This window comes from Nesoenas mayeri, assembly GCF_963082525.1.
Source record: "Nesoenas mayeri genome assembly, chromosome: 8".
NCBI classification, from domain to species: Eukaryota; Metazoa; Chordata; class Aves; order Columbiformes; family Columbidae; genus Nesoenas; species Nesoenas mayeri.
The window spans coordinates 16523361-16550916 of NC_137554.1; the positions used below are offsets into that span (position 1 = coordinate 16523361).

Sequence of the window (27556 nt, forward strand, 5' to 3'; positions counted from 1 at the left end):
ACAAGAACAGTTACATAATTATTGTATTTAAAATTCTTCTATTAATTTGTAATCAGAAAGTGCTGAGGCATTTAAAAGGGAACAGTTTACCAACTGTACAGAGTCAAAGGGAAAATAAAGCTTTGTACGACATTTTACTTGGATTGTCTGTGATTTTTGATATGGTTAAAAATTAAAAAAGGAAAAAAGTGGGGTAGTAGCTACTTTAGTTCATTTTCTACTGAGATGTGCACAACCAAAAAATCTGCCCAATGTCAATAAAATGTGGTACCTAACAGTCACTTCTCTTAATACTCGGATGCTACTGATTTCATTTCCTGAGCTTGTCTTTGACCTAATGTAGGTCTGTGAAGGGGGAAAAGAAATCTACATCTCTGCCCCTAGTTCCACTGAGTCACCAGCCAGGCAACCAATCTGTGCTTCTCCTGTGGTCTGTGAGAGGCAAAACCTCTCAACTTCCTCATCACCCATGGTGGTTGGTTGGTTGGTCTCTTCTCTAGTTACTTTGGTGTCTTCTTTTCTGAGATTTTAAAATTTATTTTTAATTTTTTAATCTGGTTTTCACATGGGCTGCTTTTGTGTTCTGCCCATCTGGAATTGCACTCATGCTAGGGAGTTTTAGATGACTTTTCTTCCTAGGTGTGCTGTGCAATACTCCCAGATTCCAGTGCTTTCTTTTTCTTGGCATTCCACTGTTGCTGGGTAGTCTGTGAAGAGCGCAAGTACCCTGCTATAACTGATGTATGTTTTTATAAACTTTAAAACATATGGAATAGATCGTACCCTTAAATATAACCCTAAATATAAATATAAATATAACCAGTGCAGCTAGCTTAGCTGCACTGGTGGGAAATTGATGTTCGAAAAACCACTTTGTACAAAACCAAAATGCGATGCTATTGACATGATGGTAGCTGTTAGATAATGCTTTATTTACATTCCAGAGGAGGATGGGCATGCTTCTAGTTTTCAAATCGTGTGTACAATTATAAGAAGCTTAAATCAGTTAGCAAGACTTTTTCACTAAGTCTGAATGACAGTGAATACTAAATTGTGCACTTTCTCCTGTTGAACTATAGTCCATTGAAGTGACTGGCTGATTTTTTTTTTTTTTCATTCTGCTTCTATATGTGAAGAAAGATCTGAATGTTCATAAAAGCTCATTTGTTTTGAGCACATACATGATTTATTAGCGGAGCATGAATAGACTTCAGTTTCCCATCTTTTAGCCCTGCTTTCAGTTTTCAGTGAAGCACATGTGTGTCTAAATGAGTCCAGCAGTAAATAGGAGAGAATGCTCTGTTAGAACAGTAAAATTATGGTGTCATTTAGTTGCAGCAGAATTATTTTTGGAAGGGGCAGTAGTGAAGATGGATGAGTAGAGTGAGGAAAGCAAGGGAATAACATAGGAGACTACCAGATGAAGGACGTTTTTCTGTATATCTTCTTTGAAACATCGTCATCCAATTTTTCACTGAGTTTAGGCAATTTCTCTGTTTCCCTTAACTTACTGAGAATTTGCATGTTATTGAGGAATGTTTGATGATTTCTTTAGGGAGCAGGTGTGAATAGCTGGTACACTGTTTAAAAAGTAGCTGCAAAAAACATGTATCGAAGATTTTTATTGTAACAATTTATACATAGTGTGTATATAATTGTGTTTCTGGATTAAGGGTGTCATGCAGAATTTTTGAATTTGAAGGAAAAACCTGGAGAATTACTTTCTTCTAGGAAGTCGCAAAAGAGTAATTACCTTCAAAGGGTTTATACACCTCTCTGGTTAATCTGTCCTTCTGTGGTATTCTTGCTGTTTAGTGTATATGGCTCTGTTAAAGCAGAGGGTATTGTCTCAGCTGTCCCACCTGGGCAGGGAACAGTCATGGTTCCAGTTTTTGGCACAAAGAGTAGAAATGTCCATCATCATCATGAGTGTCAGAAACACAGCCCTCTCTTTGTATTAGCCATCGTAGTTAAATACAGATGAAGGAAAGGGGCAAGAAGGCTGAAATTTTCTGTTCAGGGAATGTTTGAGCCCTAGTAATGGCTGCTGCCCTGAAGGACTCTGAGACAAAGTACACTGGGACTCCCACTCCTGCAGAGCACTTCATAGTGCCCCACAATCTGGGGTTTGTTTTATCAGCCACAATACAGCCTTTACAGATGGTAATTTACTAAATAAGGGAAATATCAACCTGGGGAAGAGTATGTTAGTAGCCGCTGTGTTGAATCAAGGGGGATGATTCCATGAAACAACAAAAGTGACTCCTGGAAATTTTGTATAAGAACAGGGAATTGGGGAGGTATATAGCTATCAATTTCCTTTTGGTCTGGCAAGTCGTCTCTGCTTGTTTCAAGCTCTTTTCTTCTTTTCTATTAGTTCTTAACAGAAAGGAAGCAAGTGCCTGTTTGCAGAATGTGGGGTAACAGAACAGATTTCATTGCAGTGAACCCCTATGTTGGTGTAGGTTCAGCTTGTTCAACTGAGTGTTTTGCTATGCATAGGGGAACTGCTGAAATTGGGTACTTGAGAGTATGTGTCCCAGCTGGTAGTATGCTCTTTCAGAAGTGGGAAAAGCAGTAAGTTGTGGTCACCAGAAGAGATGGGGAAGTAAAACTGGCTCAGTAAGAAAGTGTATCCAAGGTAGAGGGCACACTGTCATGTTTTATTGTCACTCACCACTAAGGTCTTAAGTGGTATTGTACTGGTATAATTAGGAATACTGTTTGACTTATTTGAAAGTGGGAAACTTGAGCAGAAACAGATGAAAAACTAAGAATTATAAATTCTATTTATGTTGTCATAGAAGTTCTAGTTAGGGGCCAGGATATCATGGTGGAAATGCAGAACAACATGATGAACCATTTTAGTTCGGAGTCCGAATGATAGTTTTAGATATTGTAAAATTAGGCAAGTGGTAACAAAAAAGGCTTTGGTATTATTACACTGCTCTTATTTCATTACTTAAGAGAGCAGAAATAACCTCACTGCTGCCAGAGAGCAGGTTTCCTGTGTGTCAACACAAGATTAAGAGCCATCTGCATGGAGATGCTCTGTGTCTCTGCTTCTGCTGGGTCTCTAATCATTAAAGGAAGACATGTTGTGCTTCCCGGGGCCAACACCCTCTTGTAACCACTGACTACTTTTGTGGCTTCTTGCAGAGCAGACAGTAATGCAAAATCCTTTTCACTAATTTTCCTTTTTTGTTCCAAGTTCCACTGATCTGGTAGGAGCTCTTTGTTCCTGTCTGTTGTCTGGCCAGCAATGTTTTTTTTCCTTGTTTGGGTTGTATAGTACAGTATTGCTCTACTTTCATGTATTTACATTGGTAATGTCAAGGGGAGCTGTTTCCCTGCAGCTTTAGTTTACTCCAGAGCTGAGCAGAATTGTAATCTGTGTATGATCACAGAATCATAAAACAGTTTGGGTTGGGAGGGAGCTTTAAAGGTCGTATAGTCCAACCCTCTGCCATGAGCAGGGACATCTTCAACTAGATCAGGTTGCTCAGAGCCTCGTCCAGCCTGGCCTTGGATGTTTCCAGGGATGGGGCATCTGCCACCTCTTTGGGCAACCTGGACCAGTGCTTCACCACCTTCATTTTAAAAAATTTCTTCCTCACATCCAGACTGAATCTCCCATCTTTTAGTTTAAAACCATTACTCCTTGTCCTATTGCAACAGGATCTGCAATAGGACCATCTTTATTATAGGCCCCTTTTAAGTACTGAAAGCCCACAATAAAGTCTCCCTCTCTTCTCTCCTCTGGGCTGAAAAACCCCAACTCGGCCTTTTCTCATACAAACTTCTCAAGAATGGTGAAGTCCTTTTATACCCCACGTGTTTGGCTGAATTGCAAATAATATCAGAGGAACTGTTGTTCCATAGGATTACTTAATTTTAATTTGTGTTGAACTGTGAGGTAGGTAGAGATATTCTGCAGGGATAATGTGCTCTAGGCAAATGTTCCTGAAGGAAAACCCAAGTTAGTCAAGATGAGCAGAAGCATTTCTAAGCTGCTCTGTCTCATGGTCTTTTCTGGCCCTATTCCTTCCTGTGTTTCCTTTGAAATGAGCTCAACACATACATTCAAAACAGTTTTATAATTTATTGATATGTTTGATCGGCTCTTCCAGTTTTGAATTGCTAGGAGGTTTCTTCACCTTGGGCATAAACCTAAGCCACTACTTTTTCACAGCTCAGCCAACAACACAAGCATAACCTTCTTGCTTTTTGACATGTAGCTATTGCCTGAGTTTCTTTAGCTTGGGCTGCAGTCTGTGTATTGCCTGAAAGCTAATCTACATCTTGCTAGTTGCCACAGGAAACAATATTGCTTTGGCAAAGAACTGTTCAAAATGACCTTGTCCTTATGGGTCATGTGCCAAAAAAGAAAATGGGAACGCTGAAACTGGACTTTTACACAGCTCGAAGCTTTGAATCATTTGGTTAAAAACAAACACAACCCCACATAATATAACATGGAAATTCTAGGCTTATGTTTTGTAAGAATGGCAATTTTTTCACAACCTGGCCTTGTACCCAGGTCAGCTGAGTTGTATTAAGAATTAGCACAGATTTAATCCACTGAGTTGTTTAGCAGATAGATTCCTATGAATGCTTCATATGCATTTCATACAGTCTTCCTTGAAAAGAAAATATAGTGGAGTCTTGACTGTACAGCACAAAAGTCTCCTTTCACACTGCAATACTTCAGACTTATTTAATACCGAAGAGTTAGAAAACATGCAATGATCTGGGGTGCAAACTTACTAACCAGAGGGTTTTTACAAAAAAGCAACTAAAACAATAATAAAGTTCTAAATAGTTTATCTTATTTAGTGTAAATTTAATGTATTCAGAAACTTGAAAAAGTGTTTTAAAACCTGTAATCTGAATTCTTTTGAACCAGGCATTATCGTGCTGGATTTTTTTGCAGCCAAGTTACAAATCCCAAAAAAATAAGGTTTGCATGGAAAGTTCTTGGCAGCTCCCTCTTGGAACAGTTCAAACAAAGCTGCTTAACAAGGAGGCATTCATTATTTCTATCTTGTTACCCTCTGTTATTACAGTCACCAGCTGTAAGGGTACTGGCATCTTTGAATCTTTCTAATAAAAAGCATAGGGAGCAGCCATTCAAGGGTGCTAGCGAGAGATTATGTTGCATTTTTTGAGGCTTGCCTTCTTTTTCAATAGCTATTGTGCTTTATCAAGCTGAGCTAATGCATTGTCTGCATGTTCTTGCAGCAAACCAAGTTTAGGAAACTAACTGAATTTCAGAAGAACAAATCTGTTGATTTAACTTCAATGGTCTGTGGTTCCCAAGTGTACAATTAAACCACACATGGACAACTTAGTGCCACCATGTCATGAGAAATGGAAGTTTGTCTGCCTAGTATTTGTAACAACTAATTGATAAATACTGCAAGTGATTCACTGAAGCAAAAGCTCATGAGAGAGTTAAAGGATTTATGATTTTTGAACCTTGTGATGTATTCTCTTCTCTTTTGGTTATCTTGAATACCGTAGTCTCATATAATTAGTGTTTATTAGTATTTTCACTTACTCAGTGCTTTTGAAACCTCAGTTCTATCACACCTTGACTTTATTTGCTGATATGTCTAGCTTAAAAGAGAAAACAAAGCATTCTCTCTTTTATGCCATAAAACTTAATTACACATACTGAGTTTTAGCTGTATCCCTTAAGGCAAAAGTATGTCAGTTTTATATTTTCATGTTTTATAGTATGCTTCCTTACAGAGTTTTATAAGAACAACATTTATGAGAAAAATCCAAACAATATCCAGTGTTTGGTCCAGTGCCATTCTCAGACTGACTGGAGAAGCCAAGCCGTGTTCTGAGAATATCTTCATCTCTTTTTAGGTAGGTGGGAGTTTGGCTGGACTTACATGAGGGTATGGAGTGGAAGCTGTTTGCAGATGAGTGATTTCTACTTCTTAGGTTTGCACGTAAGGGGATGTTTTTAACTGGTGTGCTGACAGGAAGGGCTGATTTAGCTGGAATGGAGCTAGGAGCTCATTCATTTTGTTTGAACTGGGTTTATCAGAAGTATATAAATAAGAAAGCTATGTGAGAAATATGTAAGTAGAGCCAAGGTTTGACATGTAAGTATTCAGAGGTGGACTATTAAGGCTTAGGGTAAGATCAGCTTTGGATTTACAGAGTCTTGGTCCACTCCTTTTGTACCCAATCTGCATTTGGACTGATCCATGGGACTTTGGTATTCCCAGGTTGGGGTATATCCTAAAGCCTTTTACTTCCTCACAGACTAGGGACTTTGTGCCAGACGACGGGGATAAATAATGCTGAGCCCTGCTATACAGTCCTGTTACTTTGTCGTTCTTTGATCTGTGCTTTTTTTGTCTCTGTAGGATGACTGTTAACACATTTATCTATACAGTAGCCTTTGCCTGGGAGAGCAGTTCATCTTTGCCATGAGGGAATATACAAGTGTGAGGATGAATTTAGTTTAAATATATTATCAGATTAATGCTAGTTATTTTCATTGATGAAAGAAGAAAATAAATAAGCCAATGGAATTACTGGAATTTTAAGGTATGTTTTCATTTACAGAATACAAAAGTGTTTTAACTCCTTAAAATTTGAGTAGTGTATTGGTTCTGTAATGACTTGATCATTGCATGTTTAGTTATTTTGAAATACCTACCACTTGGGAGGCTACTCTAGATCATTTTTACATATAAATATTTAGAGAATTATTTTTGAAAGAATTAAAGGGGTAGGACAGTATTTGAAATCCTAGTTAAATGACACAGTGAACAATTTCTGAGGCAAACAGAACCATGTGATCCAAACTATTTGTCTGGGACATAATTGTCCTTTGTTTTCAAGTTTCAGCATGGTAGCTTTCTGTTGGTAGGTTTTACCGTGAGTTAGGTGATGTCCATACTAGTGCAGCCAGTCTAAACATTGTACTGTGTATTACAGCTAATGGGAGAGAAATATAGTCATGCTAAGACCAGATCCAGATTAGTCCTTTACCACTGTGTTATTTTCTAAAGCTAATGAAAACCATGGGCTCCCAGGTGATAGAAAAACTTCAGGCTGTTGCAAATGGCCATACATTATTTAGTAGGGAGGAACTGGCAGGAGACTTTAGCCCTGCTTTTCTAGCTTCTCAAATTTATGTGTTTTGGAGTTTATGAAAAAAAAAAAAAAAAAGAGCATTAACCATAGCAAATGTGAACAGCCTTTTCACTCATTCTTTTCTATGCATGAAAGAATTAAGTTGGGAAGAAATACATCTAGGGAAAGAACAGTGAAACTGATGAACATATTTTGAAGATAAAGTAAAAAATGTTTTGCCTTTTGAAATTAAAGCCATCTGGTGTACTTGGTGTACTTTCCTGTTAAAAAAGTCATGGACAAACAAACTACTTAGTGACCAAGTATTTATACTGCATTACAGTCCTTTTGGAAAGGATTCTAGCTGAAGGTGCAACTCTTTTTGGTAAACTAAGTCACAACTCTTTTATCCTCTGTTCTGCTTAGCAGTTATGTACAGTGTCTTTTTTAGCACGACAAAGATCTGTGCTAGTGCAAGTAAGGCCAAGTACGCCACAGGTCTGCAAAATTAGTATCAGGGACCTGCAGTATGAGTCAGTGGAAAAAATATCCACAAGGTGTATTTTTTTAATTAAACTGTTAAGGCTGCCTTGAATACTCTGTACACAAAGAGTGACGTTTGGCAAATCTAAAAATCTGTAGGCTTGAGCCCAACAGTAACAGTCAGAGCAGTGGTGCAGGGAGACATAAAGGAAGCTTCTGACACCCGAATCCTGGAGCTGCGGAGCTGCCAAGCGCCCCTTAGGAGGATCCTCTGGTTTGAAACAGTTCCAGTGGCTCCCAAAGGCGTTTGTCACAGCTGGCAGGAACTCCATAGTGGGAACATCCTGAATTTGGTTTCTACTCTGGCAGCAGTGAGTTGGCTTTTTGTAGAAGCAGTTCTAGCCTTTCCATGTCCTTTAATAATTCTTGTGTGAGGGATTCAACTAGGCCAATTTGAGATTTGATGCAGAATCAGAATAGGGACCAAATGTAACGTATGAAAGCTAAACCAAATTATTAGCATTGGCACAGATTTTAACAAGATGACTAGTAAAAAGTCTAGTTGCTAGCAGCTCTCTTGCATATTTTCTAAATCATTCTTAGTACAGTGGTTTCTGCTCTCAAAACCAGAAATGCTGGTAGGAGCTTTAGAGGTGGAAAGGGAAATTTATTATCCATTTTCTCAAAAGGATTACAATGTACATTTTTCCTTCAGTCTGTCCCACTAATGATTTACCGCTCTGTGCTTCTACCACCCGTCTCCCTGTAATACAAATGCAATGTACCGGAGCATAAACTGTTACATTTATCATACTTTCTAATTAATTAGAATGGTCTTCATCTCTTAAGAAGTGATATAATTGGAAGGAGAGTTTATTGAAGGGGCAGGTGGAAATATATATGAAAAACACAGGTCATCTGCCAAGATGGAATTTAGTAATCCCTGTTGTCTCTTGTGGATTTTTTTTTTCTTCCTCCCTCCATCCTTTTGTGTGAGACAGCGGGGCGGGTGGGGGAAAGGGTTTAATTTCGGTAAGTGCATGGGATGGGAATGTTATCTTGGTTTTAGAATAGATGTCAATTTCATGCCTCCAAACAGTCTTATTAATTGGAACACAAATCTAAATAGCAAATTGGTAAGCAGCATTCAAATATAATGTTTTGTATCCTTTTAGAAAGAAAAATAGATTAATACAAAATGACAGAATTTTTAATTCTTAATTCTGCACCGCAATGTTATATTTCAAGATTTATTTAATCCTGTTAATTTCAACCTGAATTTTCTAAGAATCAGGGTTCCAGATCAGTGGTTACTGAAGTCCCTGGAAATTTGCAATTGTCTTCGCAGTCTTTTGATCAAGTCCTTGTTCTGTATGTCTCAGAAACCTAACAGAGATTTGTAAATTAGTTTAAATTATTCGCATATCCTAAAATCATTCATTTTAATTGGAAAAAGCTACTCTGTATCTTGTACAAAGAAGCTGGTAATTGTATTCGCTGTAGTTTTTGCAGTTGTGCTAAGGCTATGGTGATATTAACTCAGGGGCCCTTGATTCTCAAAGGAAATATTATATGCAGTATTTGAGTATATAATCATATACATTAACTATGTTCATAATTTTTGCATGATTTGTCCTGTACAGTTATTTCCCCATGGACTAGTGGCATTTAATTCTGGAGCTTCAGGGCAGGACTGGTTTTTTTTTTTTTTTTTAATTCAAATTTTATCACAGATTTCTGCAGACACTAATATTGACCAAATAAAGAGAAGACTCAGGAAGCCTGAAAATCCTACTCCAAAAAAGCACAGGAGGTGCCTGTTGGGATTAGGCAAAATGACAAAAACTGGGCCTCAAAGTAAAAATACTGCATGCAATTTTTGTACTAAATCAGGACATTCTGTATGGATATTAGCAGAATGGGCTAAGTTAATGGTTAGCCACCATTATTTGTTTTTTGATTACCCAGATTTTTCCTGTGTGGTTCCTTTAAAGCTGTAATTCAGAAAGCAGTGGAGTCATTGACTCATTGATTCATTCAATGAAAGAACTATTTATTAAGTATGCTTTGGGTTAGAGCTGCTGTTGACTACCTACCTACAAATTTGCTGAGTAGCTCCAAAATCCCAAAACATTAAAGAAACAGGAAAATATTTAGTTTCATAGCATCAGGTTGAGCAGACACAGGCACCAATCTCCAAGTAAATGTGCTTTGAATGCTGTGTCTTCTGAATGGAAACACATTCTCCCTCCCTTTCACCCAAGCAGTGGATGTTTTATTAACTCCAATCATATGTATTGTGGCACACTTAAAAAAACCAAACCAAAACAACAACAACAAAAAACCAAAGCAAACAAACAAAAAGGAAAACCAACCAAATAAAAAACCTGAAACCCAATAACAGCAAAACACCGGGGAATCTCAGAGTGACTTCTTCATAAACTGCATGCTTTCGATCCATTATAACATTAAAAAACATTAAGGCACTGAGATTCCTTAGTTTAGAATAATGATAAATAGGATACATATTGAGATTTTTTTTTTAATTGATGGCATAATGGAAAAACAAAACAGTTCCTCTTGATGAGACACATTCTTTTTAGGCATATTTTAATCTTCAGATTTGTCATTACTGACACTTGCCACCTGAGGGAGCGATAGATTAGGTGCTATTTGCACTCTGATTTGAGTCCAGTCTCACTAATTTTGCATACACTGGCAGCTCACTCCAGGTGGAAAATTCAGGCATCACATGAGGATATTTTGGGTACAAAGCAAACTTGAAATGCACTATATTTAAATGGGTTGGAGACTTAGTCTTTGGGATGTATTTATCTGTTGACTGGCCGTGTGGAACTTGAGAACACCTTGCTTGCCAGATTCATGGAGAGGTGCCCACAGGTTGTGTTCTGGTACAGCTTTTAATTAATAGCATCACTCTGACAGGTGTCGCTGTGGAGAGACAGCACATATGCTACAGTCAAGCGGCTCTTTGAAATGCTTGTGATGCTGTCTCTGAATTAGTATGCGGAATGTCTGTTTCTTTGGAATTTAGTGTGCCTGGGAGTAGAGGGATTTTGGTCTCCTGCTTTAATCCAATCTTGTTTTACTGAATTATTTATTATTTGCAAGTGATGGGAAAGGTTGGTTCGTGTTTCTAAAGAACGGCTGTGAGATGTTGTAGGGCAAAGTGCCTGTTTTTAAATGGAAGGCAGGAATCCAAGATGCCATGCTTGCTTTCTGTATGTTCGATATAGAAACCATGAGTGAATATGGAAGAAGCTTCCCAATATAATTTAAATTAGACCAAAAAGGAGGATACCTTTGTATTAATAATTTGTGCTTGAATTATTGATCTCATTATTTACTTTTCCTTTTAATCCATAGTTACTGTCTTTGTTAGTCCAACAGAAATTTGCGTGAAGTTGAAACAATCTGTTGCTGCATATCTATGTAGTAAATCTGTGTCTGTACGTATTAGTCCTTTTGTACATATGGGTTTCTATGTGCATTGTTACATCTATAACTCCTAGTGTTTTTAAAGTTACTCTGAAGAGGCATATTAATTATATAAGGATTGTTTTTGAACAGGGGTTTCTAATAACAATGCGTGATGCTTTCCTAGGTAGCTGTTGTGCTGGAACACATGCAGCATAGACAAGATGAGAAAATTGTAAAGTCTTGGTGTTTTACCAACTAAATTAAATAAAAATATGACTATACAAAATAGAGGTGCTACTTTTTTTCTTTTTTACACAACCTGGAAACACCAAGATTTTCCATGATGACATAAATTGTCCAGAAGGTGCAAAAATGACTGTACCATTCATGGTTTTCTAACATGACTTAAAATCCAACTTTATTCAGCCAGGGATTGAACTAACTAGTTTTTAGAGGAAAGAATCCCAAGACAAAACAGTTGTAAGACAACTGAGAGCATCTTGTCTGGGGATATTTTGTACAATCTGGTGAAATCTAAAGGTACAAAACTGGGGGTTCAAAAATCTTTGTAAAATGTCCTTGGCCTCAAATCTGATTAGCAGAATCAAGAGCTGAGAGGATGGGAATTAAATTTACCAGGGCTATCAATTAATCTTACATATTTCAGCATTCTAAAAGAGCTTAGAAAAGTGACTGGACTGGAATGTTTATACTTTATTCCAGGAAAAAAAGGTATTTATTTTGTGAGCTCACAAAGCACAGTATCTGTTTCACAAGAGTTTTTGGTACATCTATGCTGATTAACTTCTCCATGTAAATAAAGAATAGCATACTACATTCTGTGGAAGCTTGCACTCCTTTTCAGTTGGGAGCACTTACTACAAAACATATTAGAATTTCATATTACAGTTTTTGTTGGAAGAATGAACTATCAGTAGCTGTTCAGCCTTTATGAGCTCAAGGTACAGTAGATGTTCTGTATGTGTTTCTTAGTAATTTCTTTTTCAGACTGAGTTTACACAGTTGTGTCTTGCATGGAAGTCCTTTCATACCTCTGAATATCTATATAACCCATTTTCTAAAACTTAGTCTACTGTAGTCTTTCTCAGACAAGGGGAGTGAGTGATGGGGAAACCGCAATTACAAGGAGCATTCATGTAAGTGAATGGTCAGTTTATGCGGTTGTCCTTATTAAAAAACTCTTTAAGGATTCCTAGATAATTGATGATGTAATGAGAGGGAGGGAGGTTGCTGGTTTTTATTGATAACATAATCCTGCAGACTGTTCAGTACTTGGTCTCTTTTAGTCTTTAACCAGCTTGAATAATCTCTGTGACCTCCTTTTATCTTTACTGCTGTGATGAAGTCTTATGTTCATCTTCTGAAAGACCATTACTTGCTAAAGAAAATAAAACTATCGGTGTGTATTATAAAGAACAGTAGAGGCAGGTTTTCTGCTTGGAGAATTGTCAGTTTGTGCTGCATTTAAACTAATTTCTTACATAATAATGATCTTATAAAATGCAACATAGTACATGTATCTTCAAACTGATTATAAAGAAAACAATCAGGACCTAATTAGAAAGTGTTCATTACTAACAAGATAGTGTTCTCATGAAACAAATACAGGGTAGAGCAAAAATTGAAAGTCATGCAACCATAAATGAATCATGGAATACACCCACTGACTACCTTATTCCTTCCACAGAAACGCATATGCTGGACTTCTGCATTTTGCAGCTCAGAACAGCAGGAATATGTACTATGAACAAAAACACTAAGCAGCTGTAGTTACCGTATGGACAGTATTATTTAATCTTCAGAGCTTGAATGTGTCTGCGTAATCAAAGCGTGCGAACTCTCATGGCAGCTGAGAGCAGAATGGTAGATTTCAACAAAACGACAGTGTTCTTACCGTTGTAAAAAAATACTTTAATTTTCTTTAGATTCAGTTGTTTCCATCAGATTAATATTTCTGTCACAGAAACCTACTGTTAGCAAAAATTAGAACAAGCTGATACATATAGGATGTTTGCATTTTGGTATTTGGACTTTGTAGAGTATGAAGCATCTCTTATTGCATATTGTTGAAATACTGGTCTTTATTTAGCAAATGATGGCTTGAATTCCAGGAAATGACCTTGTAAAAATGGAAGTAAGAAAAGGAAATTAGTCTATGTTAGAAACTATCCGGGAGGGAAAATGAAGAAAGTCATTGAAAACAAAGGGGAATAACAGAGGCTGAATCAGAGAAAGGTGGGAATTTTTCACAGAAAATGAAGGATGTATGGAGTGAGGGTGAAGGCTGCCTGAAAATTTTTTTCAGGTCTGGAAATGCCTACTTAATCTTCCCAGAAGCCCACTAGTCTCTTCCAGTTGTACTAGTTAATTAAAAGTCCCCCCTCCCCAGGCCAAATCCAGCATACTTCAACGTAGACCTTGTTTCAGGTGTGACAGCACTTGAATGTTGCAGAATGCTGCAGCCAGCTGCTTGAAAGCTTTGCATGTTTTAGCCCCGTTCCCACTGCACTGTCGTTAAACCATGTTTCCAAAGGTGCTGCTGGTATTTATGGATTCTCTCTTTTAGCAGGAAATGGTGGTGGTCACCAGCAAGTGTAATGAGCCAGAAAATGGATCTCCCCATCAATGTGGATGCTTTCAGCCTAATGGGATCAGTGTTGGAGGAGGAGGGAAGTTAAGTACTACCTGATTTGAAGTGTCTGGGAATACATCGACTTGGGTATCTCCCACAATATATTTCCCATGCCCCAAATAATTTATGGTCAGGGTGTATGTTTTTACTTTGGGAATACTCTGGTCTTCCTGCTTGTGCCAAAACCAGGGCCTCCCGCAAACGGTGCAGGCACAGTGACACTGCCCCGGGGGCCAGGTGTTGCAAGGGAGGATCTGGGACAGGTTGACTCACCTCTTTTTGGTGACGTAAGTTCTTAGAAAGAACAGGAATAGCAGTGACCACTCTGGTCACAATGGCCAAGCAGCCAAACCCATCACCCTCTGAGTGGACACCCACCCAAGCCTCAGGGCTCTGCCGTGCTTTGGTTAGGTGGGCAGTGGCACTGGCACAGGGGTTGCACCGAGACTGCCTTGCAGAACACAGATTCCAGTTAACTCTGCAAGTTTATTTTAGCCTACAGTGAAATGTGGTAAATTCTGGTGTTCTCATGCGTTGGGATGTAAACAAGGTGTGCTTATTTATTGAAAATATGAATAGTGCTCTCACCATGCCCTTCTAAGTGTTTTAAATGGGCCAGTGCATGTGCTGAGCATTTATCTGCATACCTTGTGCCTGCATCATGTGCAGTAATAACGTGTTTTTCTTACGTGTGCAAATACTTGTGTGCTCGCAGCATCTGACACATCGGGCGGTAGCTCGGCAGTGCGGGTGAGCCCGGCCCGCAGGCCCGAAGAGGCTGCGCGCTCCATCCCCCCACACCGAACTGCGCTCCGCGGTGACACCTCCCGGCGGTGCGGTTTTCCCCTCCCAAGACGAGTACGCAGGCCCGCCCGCTCCCGCCCCGCGTCCCTCCCCGGGAAAAGCGGCGGGCGGCAGCGAGTGCCTCGGCTCAGCCCGTCTGTGGGGCCTGACTGGGCCCGTGAGGCCGGGAGTCCCCGCCCAGCGGCTCGCCGCCCCTCCGCTCGGCCCGGCCGCTGTCCCGGCTCCCGCTTCCGCCGGGCTCGCCCGGCGCCGCCTGCAGGAACCGCCGCCATTTTGTGACGGGAGGCGGCGGGGCCGGCCCGGCGGTAGCGGTACGTGAGGCGGCGTCCCTGCGCCGGCGGGGAGGAGGTGGGTCCGGGCTCCGCCTCGCAGCGGGGGTGCGGGCAGGGCGGCGGGGGAGGATGGCGGACACAGGCGGCTGCGCGCTGTCTTGGTCTCGCCTGGGGTGTGTAGGTGCTGCCGGAGAGGAGAGCTGGACAGGCGGGGAGGAGAGAGCCGAGCCGCCTGGGAGCCCCGCGGGCAGGGCCGGCCCAGCGCGGGCACCGCGGGCGGCAGGAGGGGACCCCGAGGAGCCCGTCAGGGGTGTCAGCCCCGCTCTTCGCGGGAGCGCGGGGTGCGCCCCGCACCTGAGGGGTTTCTGAGCTTGTGAGGAGGTTTGTTGTGGGCAGTTCTCATTAGGTGCGAGTGATTAAGTGGTGCGGTCTGGCTTGTGAGCCCTCCGCCCGGGCAGCTCGTCCCGCCCGCGGGTCTCAGCCCGCAGAGCTGGTCTGGGCGGGAGCCGCCTGCCCCGGCTGCGTAGAGTTGGGCACAACAAAAACCGTCTGTAAACACAGGGCTGGCTTTGTGTATTTTTAGAAAGCTGATGCAAAAAGAAATTGCCAGAGACTGGTATGCACAATGCAATTAGTTCAGAATAAAATCACGGTATTTTGTGTACTTTGTTTACTGATTGTAACATACGAAACAATTGGTGAGAACATCTGACACTTTCAGAGGCAATTACTAAAAGTTTCAGAATATAAAAGTTACGGTTATTTATGAACACGTAATTCAGCTTCCTTGTACTACAGTAGAGACTTGGCAAATGGACCATGTAGGTCTTTGCTCTTTCTTGGAGACCCTGAATAAAAAGAGCCTGACTCTAAACAGATCTCAAAGTTTACAGCCTTCTTAAATTTGGGTGGATTTTGAGAAGTACAACAAAACGAGTGGGTTTGGGTGGCTCCTGTATTAAATCTCACACCCTTTTCAAAATTGATGATTTTGTTTGTTTTCGTAGCTTGGAAGAATGCGTGTTTCTGCTTCTATATGTCATCTTAGAAACAACTAAACTCTCCAAGGATTTAAATATGACTGACTTTCAAAATGGATTTTTCACTGTCAGAAAATTTATCTAAGTTTTCATTCAGCTATAAATGTGTAATACTGGAAAGTAGCGGTAGATGGATCTCTCTGTATTGTTCCATGTTATTGTTCCACTGTTATTTTAAAGTACTGCTTTGCAATACGTCAGTGCTGTAAAGACCAAGATAATTTTTAAACAAGGCAGTTTGTAGATCTTCTCAGGTTATTAAAGTTGATTTCTAGGCTTGCAAATGTATTTTTTTCCTAGATTTTGGGGAGTTTTGTGTGTGTGGTAACAGTAAAATGTGTAATACCTTTCTTAATGGTGGTAGTTTCTAACAACTGTAACAATTTTATTTCTAGTGTACTGAAGCATGTTTTTACCAAGAGCTGTTAAAGTCAAGAGGGCTGCTGATGATGACAAAAGTTGTACGGCTAAGAAAAATAAATTGTCTTCTGGAGGATCTTTGCTGGAGGAGACCACCGAGTTCCAAGACTGTAAGTCAGGCAGAACGGAAACTTCTGCTTCAAGATGCAATTTGAATGAAGTTGTAAAAGAAAGCACAGAGCCTGTAACTGGAGATCTTGGTGTTGCTAACACAACTTTGGGAAAGGACAACCAAAATACTGATGAAGACAGCTCTTCAGAAGAACCCATTAAATCCTTCAGCAAATCTCAGCGTTGGGCAGAACCTGGAGAACCTGTATGTGTTGTGTGTGGTCGTTATGGAGAGTATATCTGTGATAAAACAGATGAAGATGTGTGTAGCTTGGAATGTAAAGCCAAACACCTTCTACAACATCAAGAAAAGGAAAAAAAGCTAAAAACTGATCAACTCACAAAAGCAGAATCTCAAGCAGAAACTCACCTGCTTAATACACCTTATTTCTACAAAGATCATTCCTTTATTTTAGGTTTGCAAGATGAGCAGATTGAGAACCTTAAACTGCAGTTAGGTATTGCTGTCCAGGGCCAGCACGTTCCAAGACCAATTATAGAGTTTGAACACTGTGGTTTTCCTGAAACTTTAAACCATAATTTAAAGAATTCTGGCTATGAAGTCCCAACTCCCATCCAAATGCAAATGATCCCTGTTGGACTACTAGGGAGGGATATTGTGGCTAGTGCAGACACCGGCTCGGGAAAAACGGCCGCCTTCCTACTCCCTGTTATTATGAAGGTTTTGAAAGAGGTAATGAAACTTTGTGTGTTTAGGGAAAGTGGTTTGCAGTTTTGTCTCTTGGATTCCCAGTATAACTCAGAATGTGATTGCACGGGTTTTAATTGACATTCAGTGATATGTTTTACTTTTGATTGATGGAGCATTGTTTCTCGGTGGGGGGGGAGGTGCTCATTACATTTAATGACTTTCAATGGTTTTTTGCTTTGGTCAGGAGATAGAGCAACTCTATTAACACTACCTAGTGTACCGTTTCTCCTTGTTAAAAAGGGTAACTTAATTCTGTGGTAAATTTCCTACCTGACTTAAAATAGCAAGCAAAAGTAATTGCAGGCACTCTTCTGGTATTTGTTCCTATCTCTTGATAATTCAGATGGCCAAAAGGGATTTTTTTGGCATTTGTGTACTTTCAGAGAGTGATTTCTGTTGGAGTATGTTCAGCTGACCATCAAATAACTACAGGAATTTGGGGTTGTATAATTTCTGAAATCCTTGAGTTATACAGTCTCCCCTTTGGTACTGTGGGAAAAAGCAATTAAGAAAACTTTAGCTTTGTAAGAACATGAATGTGTGATGAGAAGGAATGGCAAACAGTGTACTGTACCTGTTTGTGCTTTAGTATTGCTTTTTGCTTTAACAGTTTTATTCAAAAAGGGATGAATAAGAATATATTTGAAAATTTTGGACCTGATTCTAGTTGATGTTTGAGACTGTTTAGATGCCTTTATAAGGCAAACAAACATACACACATGTATTTATTTTTTTCAATGATTTTTTTTCCAAATGAATAAAGATTATTTAAGTGACTCTTTTAATTTTTAAAGTGCAATAGCGTTAGTTTTAAGAATGGAAGGTATTATATGGGAACATTTAAGAACAGGGGTATTACAGCCCAGTACCTCCTCTGTCTGATTGTCTTTTAAGTCTGCAAGACAGTTAAATGCTTACAATAACATGCACAAAATTGGAGCCTCAATGAATAATATTTCTCTACATGATCTTATTCTTCATCTCCAGGTTACAAGTTAATGTACACATCACGAAATTTTGTTGTTAAAAAAAATTTTCATGTTTAACATAAAAGGAGATGACATGTTAAGAGTATAGGGGTAATCTGGTTATGAAATGTTTGACAGTTCCTGGCTTCTCCACATCTATATCAATACCTGCTTTTGTGGCAGTAAGTTGTTCAGTTAAACACTGTTGCTCAGTTGAAAATGACTCAAAAAGCCTTTCCTGACACAAGTGTTTAGCAATGTAGTTGCTTCAATGATGCAGTGGGATAGGAACAACTTCCGCCTGTTGGTCGCTTGTAAATATTCCAGTTAAAGACCAGAAAGAAACGCAGAAACACCATCCAGAAAACTGCTGAGTTCATGATTGTAGTACCAGTATATGAGAGAGCTTTATCTGCTGAAAGGGTGATCAGTATTACTGAAATAATGCACCTTGGAGCTAGACCATTTTTCTACCTTTCCCCTCGGCCCCCTGTTTTACCTTATGTACATTTTACTTTGTTAATATGGGTTAACTGGAATCAGGAATCTGTGCTAATCTGAGAGGAATTCCTACCAGTAGCTTTTGTCTTCTGGATTGCAGAAGTATCAGAGCTGGTAATTTCTTTGAAGGTCCATATTTATAAGGAACAAAAGAAAAATTAAGACTGTACGACTTTAATGATTCATCTCTACCTAGCTGACTAATAGCGGGTCAGAAGAGTTTTTGATTTTGTTTTTGAATTTCAAAGACACATGTTTTTGCTGTATAAAGTTCCTATCACTGCTTACCTTCTCTGGCTAATACCTAATGTTTTTACTTAGTGGTGTGCAAGACAGTAAAGGGAAATAGCCTGTTCCTGTAATACCAAGACTTCTAAACCTCTTTTCAATGACTCTAGATTCAACTATCATCCTGTGTTTTGAGTTCATGTGGAGTTTATTCTGAATATCTGTTACAGATTAAGTGCAATAACTAAAATAGAAAAAACCAATCTTTACAAATGACAACTAGCTTTCTTGGGTGTTTTTCATTGTCAGGAAGATATTCTCACAGTGTATTTAACACATACATTGATTTTTTGTTTTCAAAAGTTGAGTAATTGAGGGATAGGCTTCCCTGGCCTGTTAAAGGTGTAATCCTTCTGTCTTCACATAGAAAGGGTATTAGCAATCCAATTGTATCCGCAGTAGCTGAGAGATTTTAATCTTGAAAGGTTTTTGTCTAAATAATAAGGCAGTTCCATGTTTAATAGATTTCTCCCACTCTTTCTAGACTGAAACTCCATCTGCCCTTATTTTGGCACCAACAAGGGAGTTAGCAATTCAGATAGAGAGACAAGCCAAAGAACTGATGGCTGGTTTACCAAACATGAGAACAGTTCTCCTAGTGGGAGGTTTACCACTGCCACCACAGCTCCATCGTCTCAAGCAGAGTATTAAGGTAAGGACTATGGCCTGGAAAGATCCTGCAGAGAGTTTCGTTTTCATGGTGTTCACAGAAAAATGTTACTGTTGACGTGTGGACACACAAAGATTTCCTAAGTCTAAACTATTAAAATATTGTTAGCCCTTGAAAACTTCTTTTCAAGTTGTTTTTTTTTTTTTTCTTTACATGTTTTGACTTCTGCTTAAACATATAATAGCTTTTTTGGTTTTGAAAAAGTTTCATACATGATATTGGTGCTTTCAAAGACTGAAAGAAGCCATTTTTTAGACGAGGGGTTATAGTTTATAGCAAAGATAGTTTGTTTTTAATGCAGATTACATTGCTTATGTTTAGACACTTCCATTAGAGTTCTAAAAGGTCTGTTTCCCTTTCTCAAAAGGGAAACCTCATTTGATAGTATATTAAGTTATCTATAAATATTTTAGGACTTATTTGAATGTAAGTAATTTCACCAGTTAGTGCCCGTGTCACCTATGTGCTGTAACTTGACAGGTTTTCTAGGACAGTCATCTGTCTTGTAATGGAATTTCTAACTGCTCTTATTTGTTTGTTTGTTTTTGTCTCTTGTTAGGTTATAATAGCAACACCTGGAAGACTTCTTGAGATTTTAAAGCAAAGTTCTGTTCAACTGCATGGCATAAAAATTGTAGTGGTGGATGAAGTAAGTTTCTGGTTATTGAAGCTGTATTGCTTATACAGAGGTCCTTGAAGAGCCAGTGTGGGTGCCTAATCAAATTAATTAAGCATACAGAGTGTTCATTATAAAGATAAAATATATTTTTTAAGAGAAAAATTATTTTTAACAGAATTTGAAATGCATTTGAACAATGCATGTTCTGTTGTCTATAAAAGCCTTAGATACCTGACAAGGTAATGCTGCTAGACCAGTGTGAACCATTCATTTTTAATTTTCTCACCTGGCATTTCTTCTGACTGAAAATACTCCAGCATTTGGGTTATTACATGTCAATCATACACGTTATGGTTCTTCTGTCAATTCAAGTTCAGGATTCTGCTGTTTATGGAAAAATCTGTTACAAATGTAATATTTTTCACTTAGGTGGATACCATGTTAAAAATGGGTTTCCAGCAGCAAGTGTTGGATATTTTGGAAGACATCTCTCAGGATCATCAAACCATACTGGTGTCAGCCACGATTCCAGTGGGCATTGAACACTTGGCAGATCAGCTTCTACACAATTTTGTAAGAATAACAATTGGAGAAAAGAATCTGCCATGTTCCAATGTTCGCCAAATTATCTTGTGGGTAGAAGAACCATCTAAAAAGAAAAAGCTGTTTGAAATACTAAATGTAAGTGTAGAGTTTTTCTCATAAAAACAACTTATAAAATTATTAATGTCTTTACACAGCTGTCAGTTTCTTGTCTTTAGTTCTCATCTGTGTGTAGTAAAGAGATGGCATGAGGTTAAGCATATAACTGCAGTGTAACTAGTTCAGTAGTTCTGCAATGTAGGAGCTTTAATGGCAATTTCAGGGTTTACTCCACCTCCGTGGCTCACATCTCCTCCTGTGCAGGAGCAAACTAGATTCTTGTGCTGGGATCCAAGTTAAAAATGATCATTAGTTTGTTTGTTTGTGATTCACAGTATGGCATCCCAAAGATTTGTAATGGTCATCTGTGAGTGGCAGAGGAACAGGACTTTCTTAAACTGTTATAGCTGCTTTATGGCCTGGGAGTCGTTTGTCATTTTAAAACTCAGTAAAGAAAGCTAATTTAGTTATTTCTTGAATTTTCGTTATACGAATAGTAAGACATAACTTTTATGAGTGCTTTGGGGGGGAATTCTGGCATCTTGGCTGAGGTTATCCAGTAAGAAAATATGAAATAAGAAAATAACAGTCTTTAACTGAACCTCAGAACTTAAATAAATCCTGAATTATTATGTAACATATAAAGAAATAAAATAAGGCTTCTGACATCCAGAAAAAGCATGTATTGGTATAAACTTAGGTTCTGAGTCTACAAATCATTATATGTTTATTATGTACAGACTGGTATAGTTTCATGGCTGGTATCTTGTTCCTTCTTATCTAGAGTCTAAGAACATTTGTTCTTCTGGAAGTGTTGTTAATATTAGAGAAAGTGAGCAGAATAAATCGAATCCAAGTTGCTGATAATGAGCAGCAAACTGTTGTAATACCTTCTTACACAAACTGTTTGATTTTACAGGATAAGAAACTCTTCAAGCCTCCAGTGTTGGTGTTTGTGGACTGTAAACTAGGAGCAGATCTGTTGAGTGATGCTGTTCATAAGATTACAGGATTGCAATGTACAGCTATGCATTCTGAAAAGTCTCAGGTGGAAAGAACAGACATATTACAGGTTTGTGCCTCCTAAAGTTATGGGGGTTTTGATAGATTTAAGTGGGCTTTTTTTTTTTTTTTTAAAGATGGCTTCATTTGAATGAGTTAAGTCATAATTTACTACTTTTCTGCAGTAAAACCTGGACTGTTGCTGGAGTAGCAGACAGACAGATGTGACCAAGCAAAACTGTAGATACTAATGCTATTTTAAACTCAAATAAATACTGGAGACTATTTCATAGGTTATTTGCTTTGGAATGGGAATTTAAATTTGCATTTAACTTGAATCGATTTTTTTTTTTTTTTAAATTAAAGTTGTGGCTTTGGTCTCTTTTTAATTACCTCTGTGAACTATATTCCTATTTAAATCAAGAATACAGGGGCGAGCATTCTCTCTTCTGCAACAGAATAATCCCACTGGGTGTGTTCTTACACTGTATAACTAACTCTAGCCTGTGCTTGGGGAGTTTCAAAATACAGCTAAGGAAAAAGAATTAATTTTTGTTTATTCCTCGCTCGCAGGGATTACTTCAAGAGAAATATGAAGTTATAGTAAGTACTGGAGTCCTTGGACGGGGGCTTGACCTTGTCAATGTCAAACTGGTAGTAAATTTTGATATGCCTTCAAGTATGGATGAATATGTACATCAGGTAAATAAATTGCTAAAGCATTATTTGAAAAGAGTACTGAAATATGACACCCACCTATGGAAATTTAGATGTAGACGTAAAGATTATTTTTCTCTCCGGAATATTATTTTTATAGGAGAGAAAGGTGCTGAATCTCTCTTCTATAAGTCTCTTATGTATATTACTAATAACTATAAAACTGTTCTTGTATCTCCTATATAAATTACTAAAACCTAGAAGAGTGGTTTTATATCAATTATGTCTGCAGTATTATTCTTCCTGGTTTGTATTCTCTTGTATCATTTTGTGTCTATGGAAAGCAAAGTTTACCATGTTTTGACTGTCTGTGTGAAGAAGGGCCAAATACCCCTCTTTGTGCTGCAGCTCATCTGCAGTGTGGGATGTGCACATAACACAATCAGGAAACCAGGTGTGAACTTGCTTTTCATTCCATCTTCCTGCTCCAGTATCTCCTCTGATTTTTTTTTTCTGAGGATTTCTTGCTTTAAAAAAGATGATGTGTAGGCTGTGCATGTGTGTGTCTATTTATGTATACGTACACGCACCCCAACCCAAGGTTGGCTAGCAGATTGAAAGAACTAATAATTACCCTCTTTTTAGCTTTCTGAAGCCGTGGTAATCTACTCCTGTGTCCAGTTTTGAGACCATCACTACAAGAAAAGACAACAAACTGCAGGGTCCAGGCAAAGTCAGGGGCCTGCTAAACGTGACATGTGAAGAGAGGCAGAAGGAACAGGGCTTGTTTGGGCTGGAGTAGAGGTTTAATTGCTGTCTTCTGTCTGGTGATGGGTGGTTAAAGAGTAGACAGAGCCAGGCTCTTGTTGGAGATGCACAGTGAAAGGATGAGAGCAAACAGTCACAACTTGCTGCAATGGAGGTTCTTCTGGCCTCGTAACAGGGAAAAATGTTTTGCCCAGGAGAGTAGTCAGGCAGTGGAACAGGCTGCCCAGAGAGGTGGTGGGATCTGTAAGCTTGGAAGTGCTTGAAACTCAATAGGACAAGGCCTGGAGTGAACTGATCTAACTTTGGAGTTAGCCCTGTTCTGAACTGCTGGGAAGGACCTCTGGAAGTATCCAGTCTCATAACTCCTGAAGTATTCTGTGTTACTAACTGCACTGCATCTCTCTGATTTTTAATTCTCTTTCTGCTAAAGTTTCAGGCAAGTAATAAGTAAATAAAAATGGTCTTTCCTAGCATCAAAACTGTACCATTATTAGTGTACTATCTCTGCTGTCTCTTCCAAAATAGAAAGTCTTTGTAGATTCTTTTCTGATTTGTTCAAACACTTTGGATAATATTGAGAAATAATTTAAAGTTACTAGAACATTGAAAGGACTTTTTAAAGGTCATGCTTGTACATATTGTGCTTGATACAAGACAAATATATGTGGCATTGCTGTAATGAGCATTTTTTAAAAAACATTTAGTTCGAACCAGATTTACTGTAAGCCTTTGCCCATGGGCTGTATCATATATCTCAGCATCAATGTTGGACTTCTGGTATGTCCCATAAACAAGTGGTAATTTTAGATGTGTTTAAGCTGAAGCTTCAGATCTACATTTCCTGAATTCAGGAAGCTTATTAAAACTTTGTGCTTCGAGGATAAGATAAAAAGAGTCGGCCTTGTCATTTTGGTTAGTTGCTGTTTTGTAGCAGAAAATAAACTTTAAGGATATATGAAGGATTTCCCTTTAATATTGCTACCTTAAAATGAGTTTTTTCATTTTCAGGTTGGAAGAGCAGGAAGGTTGGGTCACAGTGGAACTGCAATTACTTTTATTAATAACAACAGCAAGAAGCTCTTTTGGGATGTTGTGAAGAGAGTAAAACCAACGGGCACCATCCTTCCCCCACAGCTGCTTAATTCCCCGTATCTTCATGACCAAAAAAGAAGGGAACAACAGAGACTTAAACAATTACAGAATAGCCTTGTAACAGGAGATAATATTACGGACATTATTAGAAAACACGACAAAAATAATTATCAGAGGTAATAAAGATATATTTATAGTTATGTAATTATAATGAAAGTGTGATTAAAAATAAATGTGGAATTATGTTGCCTTGTATGTTGCCTTTTTAAAAGAAGTTAATATATTCATTTTTTAAAGGAGTCTCATTTTTATTTCATTCATTTTGAAATACAGACCAAAACAAGCCTCAATTTCTTCCTGTTAGTTTACATAAAAGCTTCCACAGGGAACATTTGGCTGAATCCTCAGTATGTTCTCTGGGGATTTCTTGTGAACATACATGCAAGTTTTGTTGGTAAACAGTACTGAAAGATTAGTTTCGCCTTTATTGCCTGTGAACCACTTGAAAGTCCTGCTCAAGCACTTTGCAACAGCAGAAATACTCAGTAGTATTGTAGAGAAATAGAATAAGACACATAAGTTAAATTAGAAGTTGTGTTCTTACTTAATGAAACTAATAGTATTTACTTGTTTACTACTCATTTAAGCATAACTTGCCGTGCTCTGACACCAGATGCTATCTCAATTTTTTCAGGAAATGAGGACAAAACCATATTAAGGTAGTGTTGCATGATTTAACGTCTGAAGTCTGAGACAGGTCGTAATCAAAACTTTTTTTTTTAAATTTTAGGCTGAGGCTTGGGAAATTCGTGCTGCTGTGATGCATCATCCCTTTTTGGCAGCCTGAGATGTCCCAGGCAGTTAGAAGTTAGCCCTGTGCATTGCCTGCTCTTTGGCCAAAGGACAGCAATACGATAGAATGACTTAGTTTGGTAGGAAACTAATTTTTAAAAGCTTAGTAGCTGATTTTTTTTTTCCCCCAACTAGAAACAAAGTCTTACTTGCTGCAAGGGAGCTGATGGTGCCAGGGGTTCTTTAATAATAACAGATTTATATAGTTACTAATGACAAAATCCTGCTATGAATTCTGCTAATCTGAAACATATTTGTTATGATTTATTCTACTATTTTCTATTCACTGTTGCTACTACTACAACATAATCTGGTACAGGGAAAAAACTCACGTTTTTAACTTGCTTTTCCTCCCCCCACCATACTTTTTGTCTTCCTCTGCTGCACTTTTTCTTAACTTTCTCCTATTAGCTCAGTAGTACAGTAAGTGCCCAATCTGTTATAAAACGCACCCATCCTTCTTAGCAAGAGACCGGTTTTTATGTCTTGTGGTGATTTCGTGAAGCGGTATTTGATAATCTTTTTCATCCTGCAATCCTCCCGTTTTCTCTGATGGGAGGGCTGAGAAGCGCTGCGTTCTGAGCGCTGCTCGCCGCCGCCTGCCGAGCAGCTCCCTGTAGCGGGCTGGTGGGTACAGCGGGCTCATGGGCCGCAGGCTGGCGGCGGCGGGGCAGCCCTGCAGAGCAGCAAACGCCTGGCTCAGGAGAGCGCTGGGCCGGGCAACGGGCCGCGGCGCTGGGAGCGGCCCCGGAACCGCTGGGGCGCTTCGGGCTCGAGGGCGGCTCCCAGCGCCGGGCCCGCCCGTTCTGACGCGTGTCGGCGGGAGCCAATCCCCGCGGGCCCGGCGCATTCAAACGGGGCAGGGAGTGAGCGCGAGGCCTGGCCGGAGCGGCGCGAGGGCGGCGGTTGGGGAGCGGCCGCTGTGAGGTGAGGGGTCCCGGCGCGGGGCGGGTGTCGCTGCGGCTGCTCGCCGTACGGGTGGGACGTTGTCTGGGTCGGTAGTGCGGGGCGGTGGGCTCCGGAGGTCCTGCCCCGCCTAGTCCCCTCAGGTCAGTCGCCGCTCTCGCCTTCTCCCTGCGGGCGGGCTCCGCCACCCGGCGGGGCCCGGGGGCATTTGCAGCGCCGCGGTTGTAAAACGGATCTGTGGCTGTGCCGAGAGCCTTAGGCGGTCTCGCCTGTGGGTTTGCTAAGGGATGGTAAAGATATCGATTTCTCCTCAGCTTTGAACACTTGGGTTTCATATCTAATTAGCATTTGTAATAAATTAAAAATGAAGAACAAGTGTATTTTTAACAAGTCTTGAACCTTATTTGAAAATGAAGGAGATTTTAATGGAGAGGTTAAGGTTTTCTACAGAAAAGCTTTATGAATATTTGTGAGGCGCAGCTATAGCAACAGGAGAGAAGAACTGTTATTTTGCTGCTTATTTTAAAGTTGAAGGGAAAAGATGGTCTTCTCAGAAAACACTAAAGCAATTCATGGCTTACGACTGTGTTTATTTACTGACTGCTAGATGGAAACACAGAATGTGTATTTTAGAGCTCATGGAAAGTGGCTTCCTATGTTAAACTGGATTGAGCAATAAATATATCCTGGTTGGAAATTCTTGAAACTTTCCTCACAACTTTTGAGTTGTGAAAACCTTGAAGTCATGACACATGTAGAGGTGGATGTAATCACATAAATTCTGAGAGTACTCCAAAAACTTGTAACTTAAAAGTGTAGCATTAAAAGAAACTTCTGTTGGAGCAATGCTTAAATGGTTGCTTCTAAATCTCCTGCTTTCCTTTTCCCCCCTCACCATCTGCCTCTTTTGTTAATGATGTGTGCAATTTTTGGAAGATGTAAGGCAGATGACTTATTGTTGACTTTTAATAGCAAATTAATTGCAACTGGCATGTCTGTAGTGGGTGGTGATGTCAAACATATAACAACCCAATAACTATGATGCATATGCAACAGTGAAAGCATGCTTTTCTATACAGATTTGGTATATACAACATTCTAAATAATTACATGTAGAAAGGATGTGGAACACATTTTACAGTTTTTCTTCTGTTCCCTAGGTGAGGGATCTTTTTTTGTTGCTATGCATGCGTGTACTATAGTGAATTAAAATAGTGTCCAAACATATTGTAATAGTCATATTTATTAAGTATTCTATTCTGATAGTGCTTCTTATATATCAAAATACTGTCAAAAATCTCCTTTCTAAGTTCACAGATTTCCTATTTCATGTTAATAACTTTGTTCTATTGGAGTCTGTTAGTTGTGAAACACTATGCGCATAAATAGTTGTGAGTGAGTGGAAGCATGATCTTGAATTCCCTTTCTTTGGGAACCATGGTAGATCATTTGGCAGAAGTGTGATCTTTGTTGCTAAATAGATTGTTCTTTGTACCAACTGGTGCTTCTTCATGATGTTTGGTTTACTTTCTGGAACAAATAATATAGCTCAAT

The 27556-nt window shown here is 39.2% G+C and overlaps 1 protein-coding gene across 3 annotated transcripts; it reads left to right on the plus strand.

Annotated features, from left to right (window-relative positions):
• Positions 1–14594: 14594 nt before the first annotated feature.
• Positions 14595–24629, plus strand: DDX59 (DEAD-box helicase 59). Of its 3 annotated transcripts, none has more exons than XM_080348786.1 (8): positions 14595–14830; positions 16190–17019; positions 19279–19446; positions 20024–20113; positions 20513–20764; positions 21645–21797; positions 22301–22429; positions 24161–24629. In XM_080348786.1, the coding sequence occupies exons 2-8, from the start codon at positions 16201–16203 to the stop codon at positions 24422–24424; spliced, it is 1875 nt and encodes a 624-aa protein (XP_080204912.1). In that variant the 5' UTR covers positions 14595–14830; positions 16190–16200; the 3' UTR covers positions 24425–24629. The 3 variants fall into 3 exon arrangements, with proteins under 3 accessions (XP_080204912.1, XP_080204913.1, XP_080204914.1); XM_080348787.1 differs by having other exon boundaries at positions 14756–14793; XM_080348788.1 differs by lacking the exon at positions 14595–14830 and adding an exon at positions 14944–15135.
• The last annotated feature ends 2927 nt before the right edge of the window (positions 24630–27556 follow it).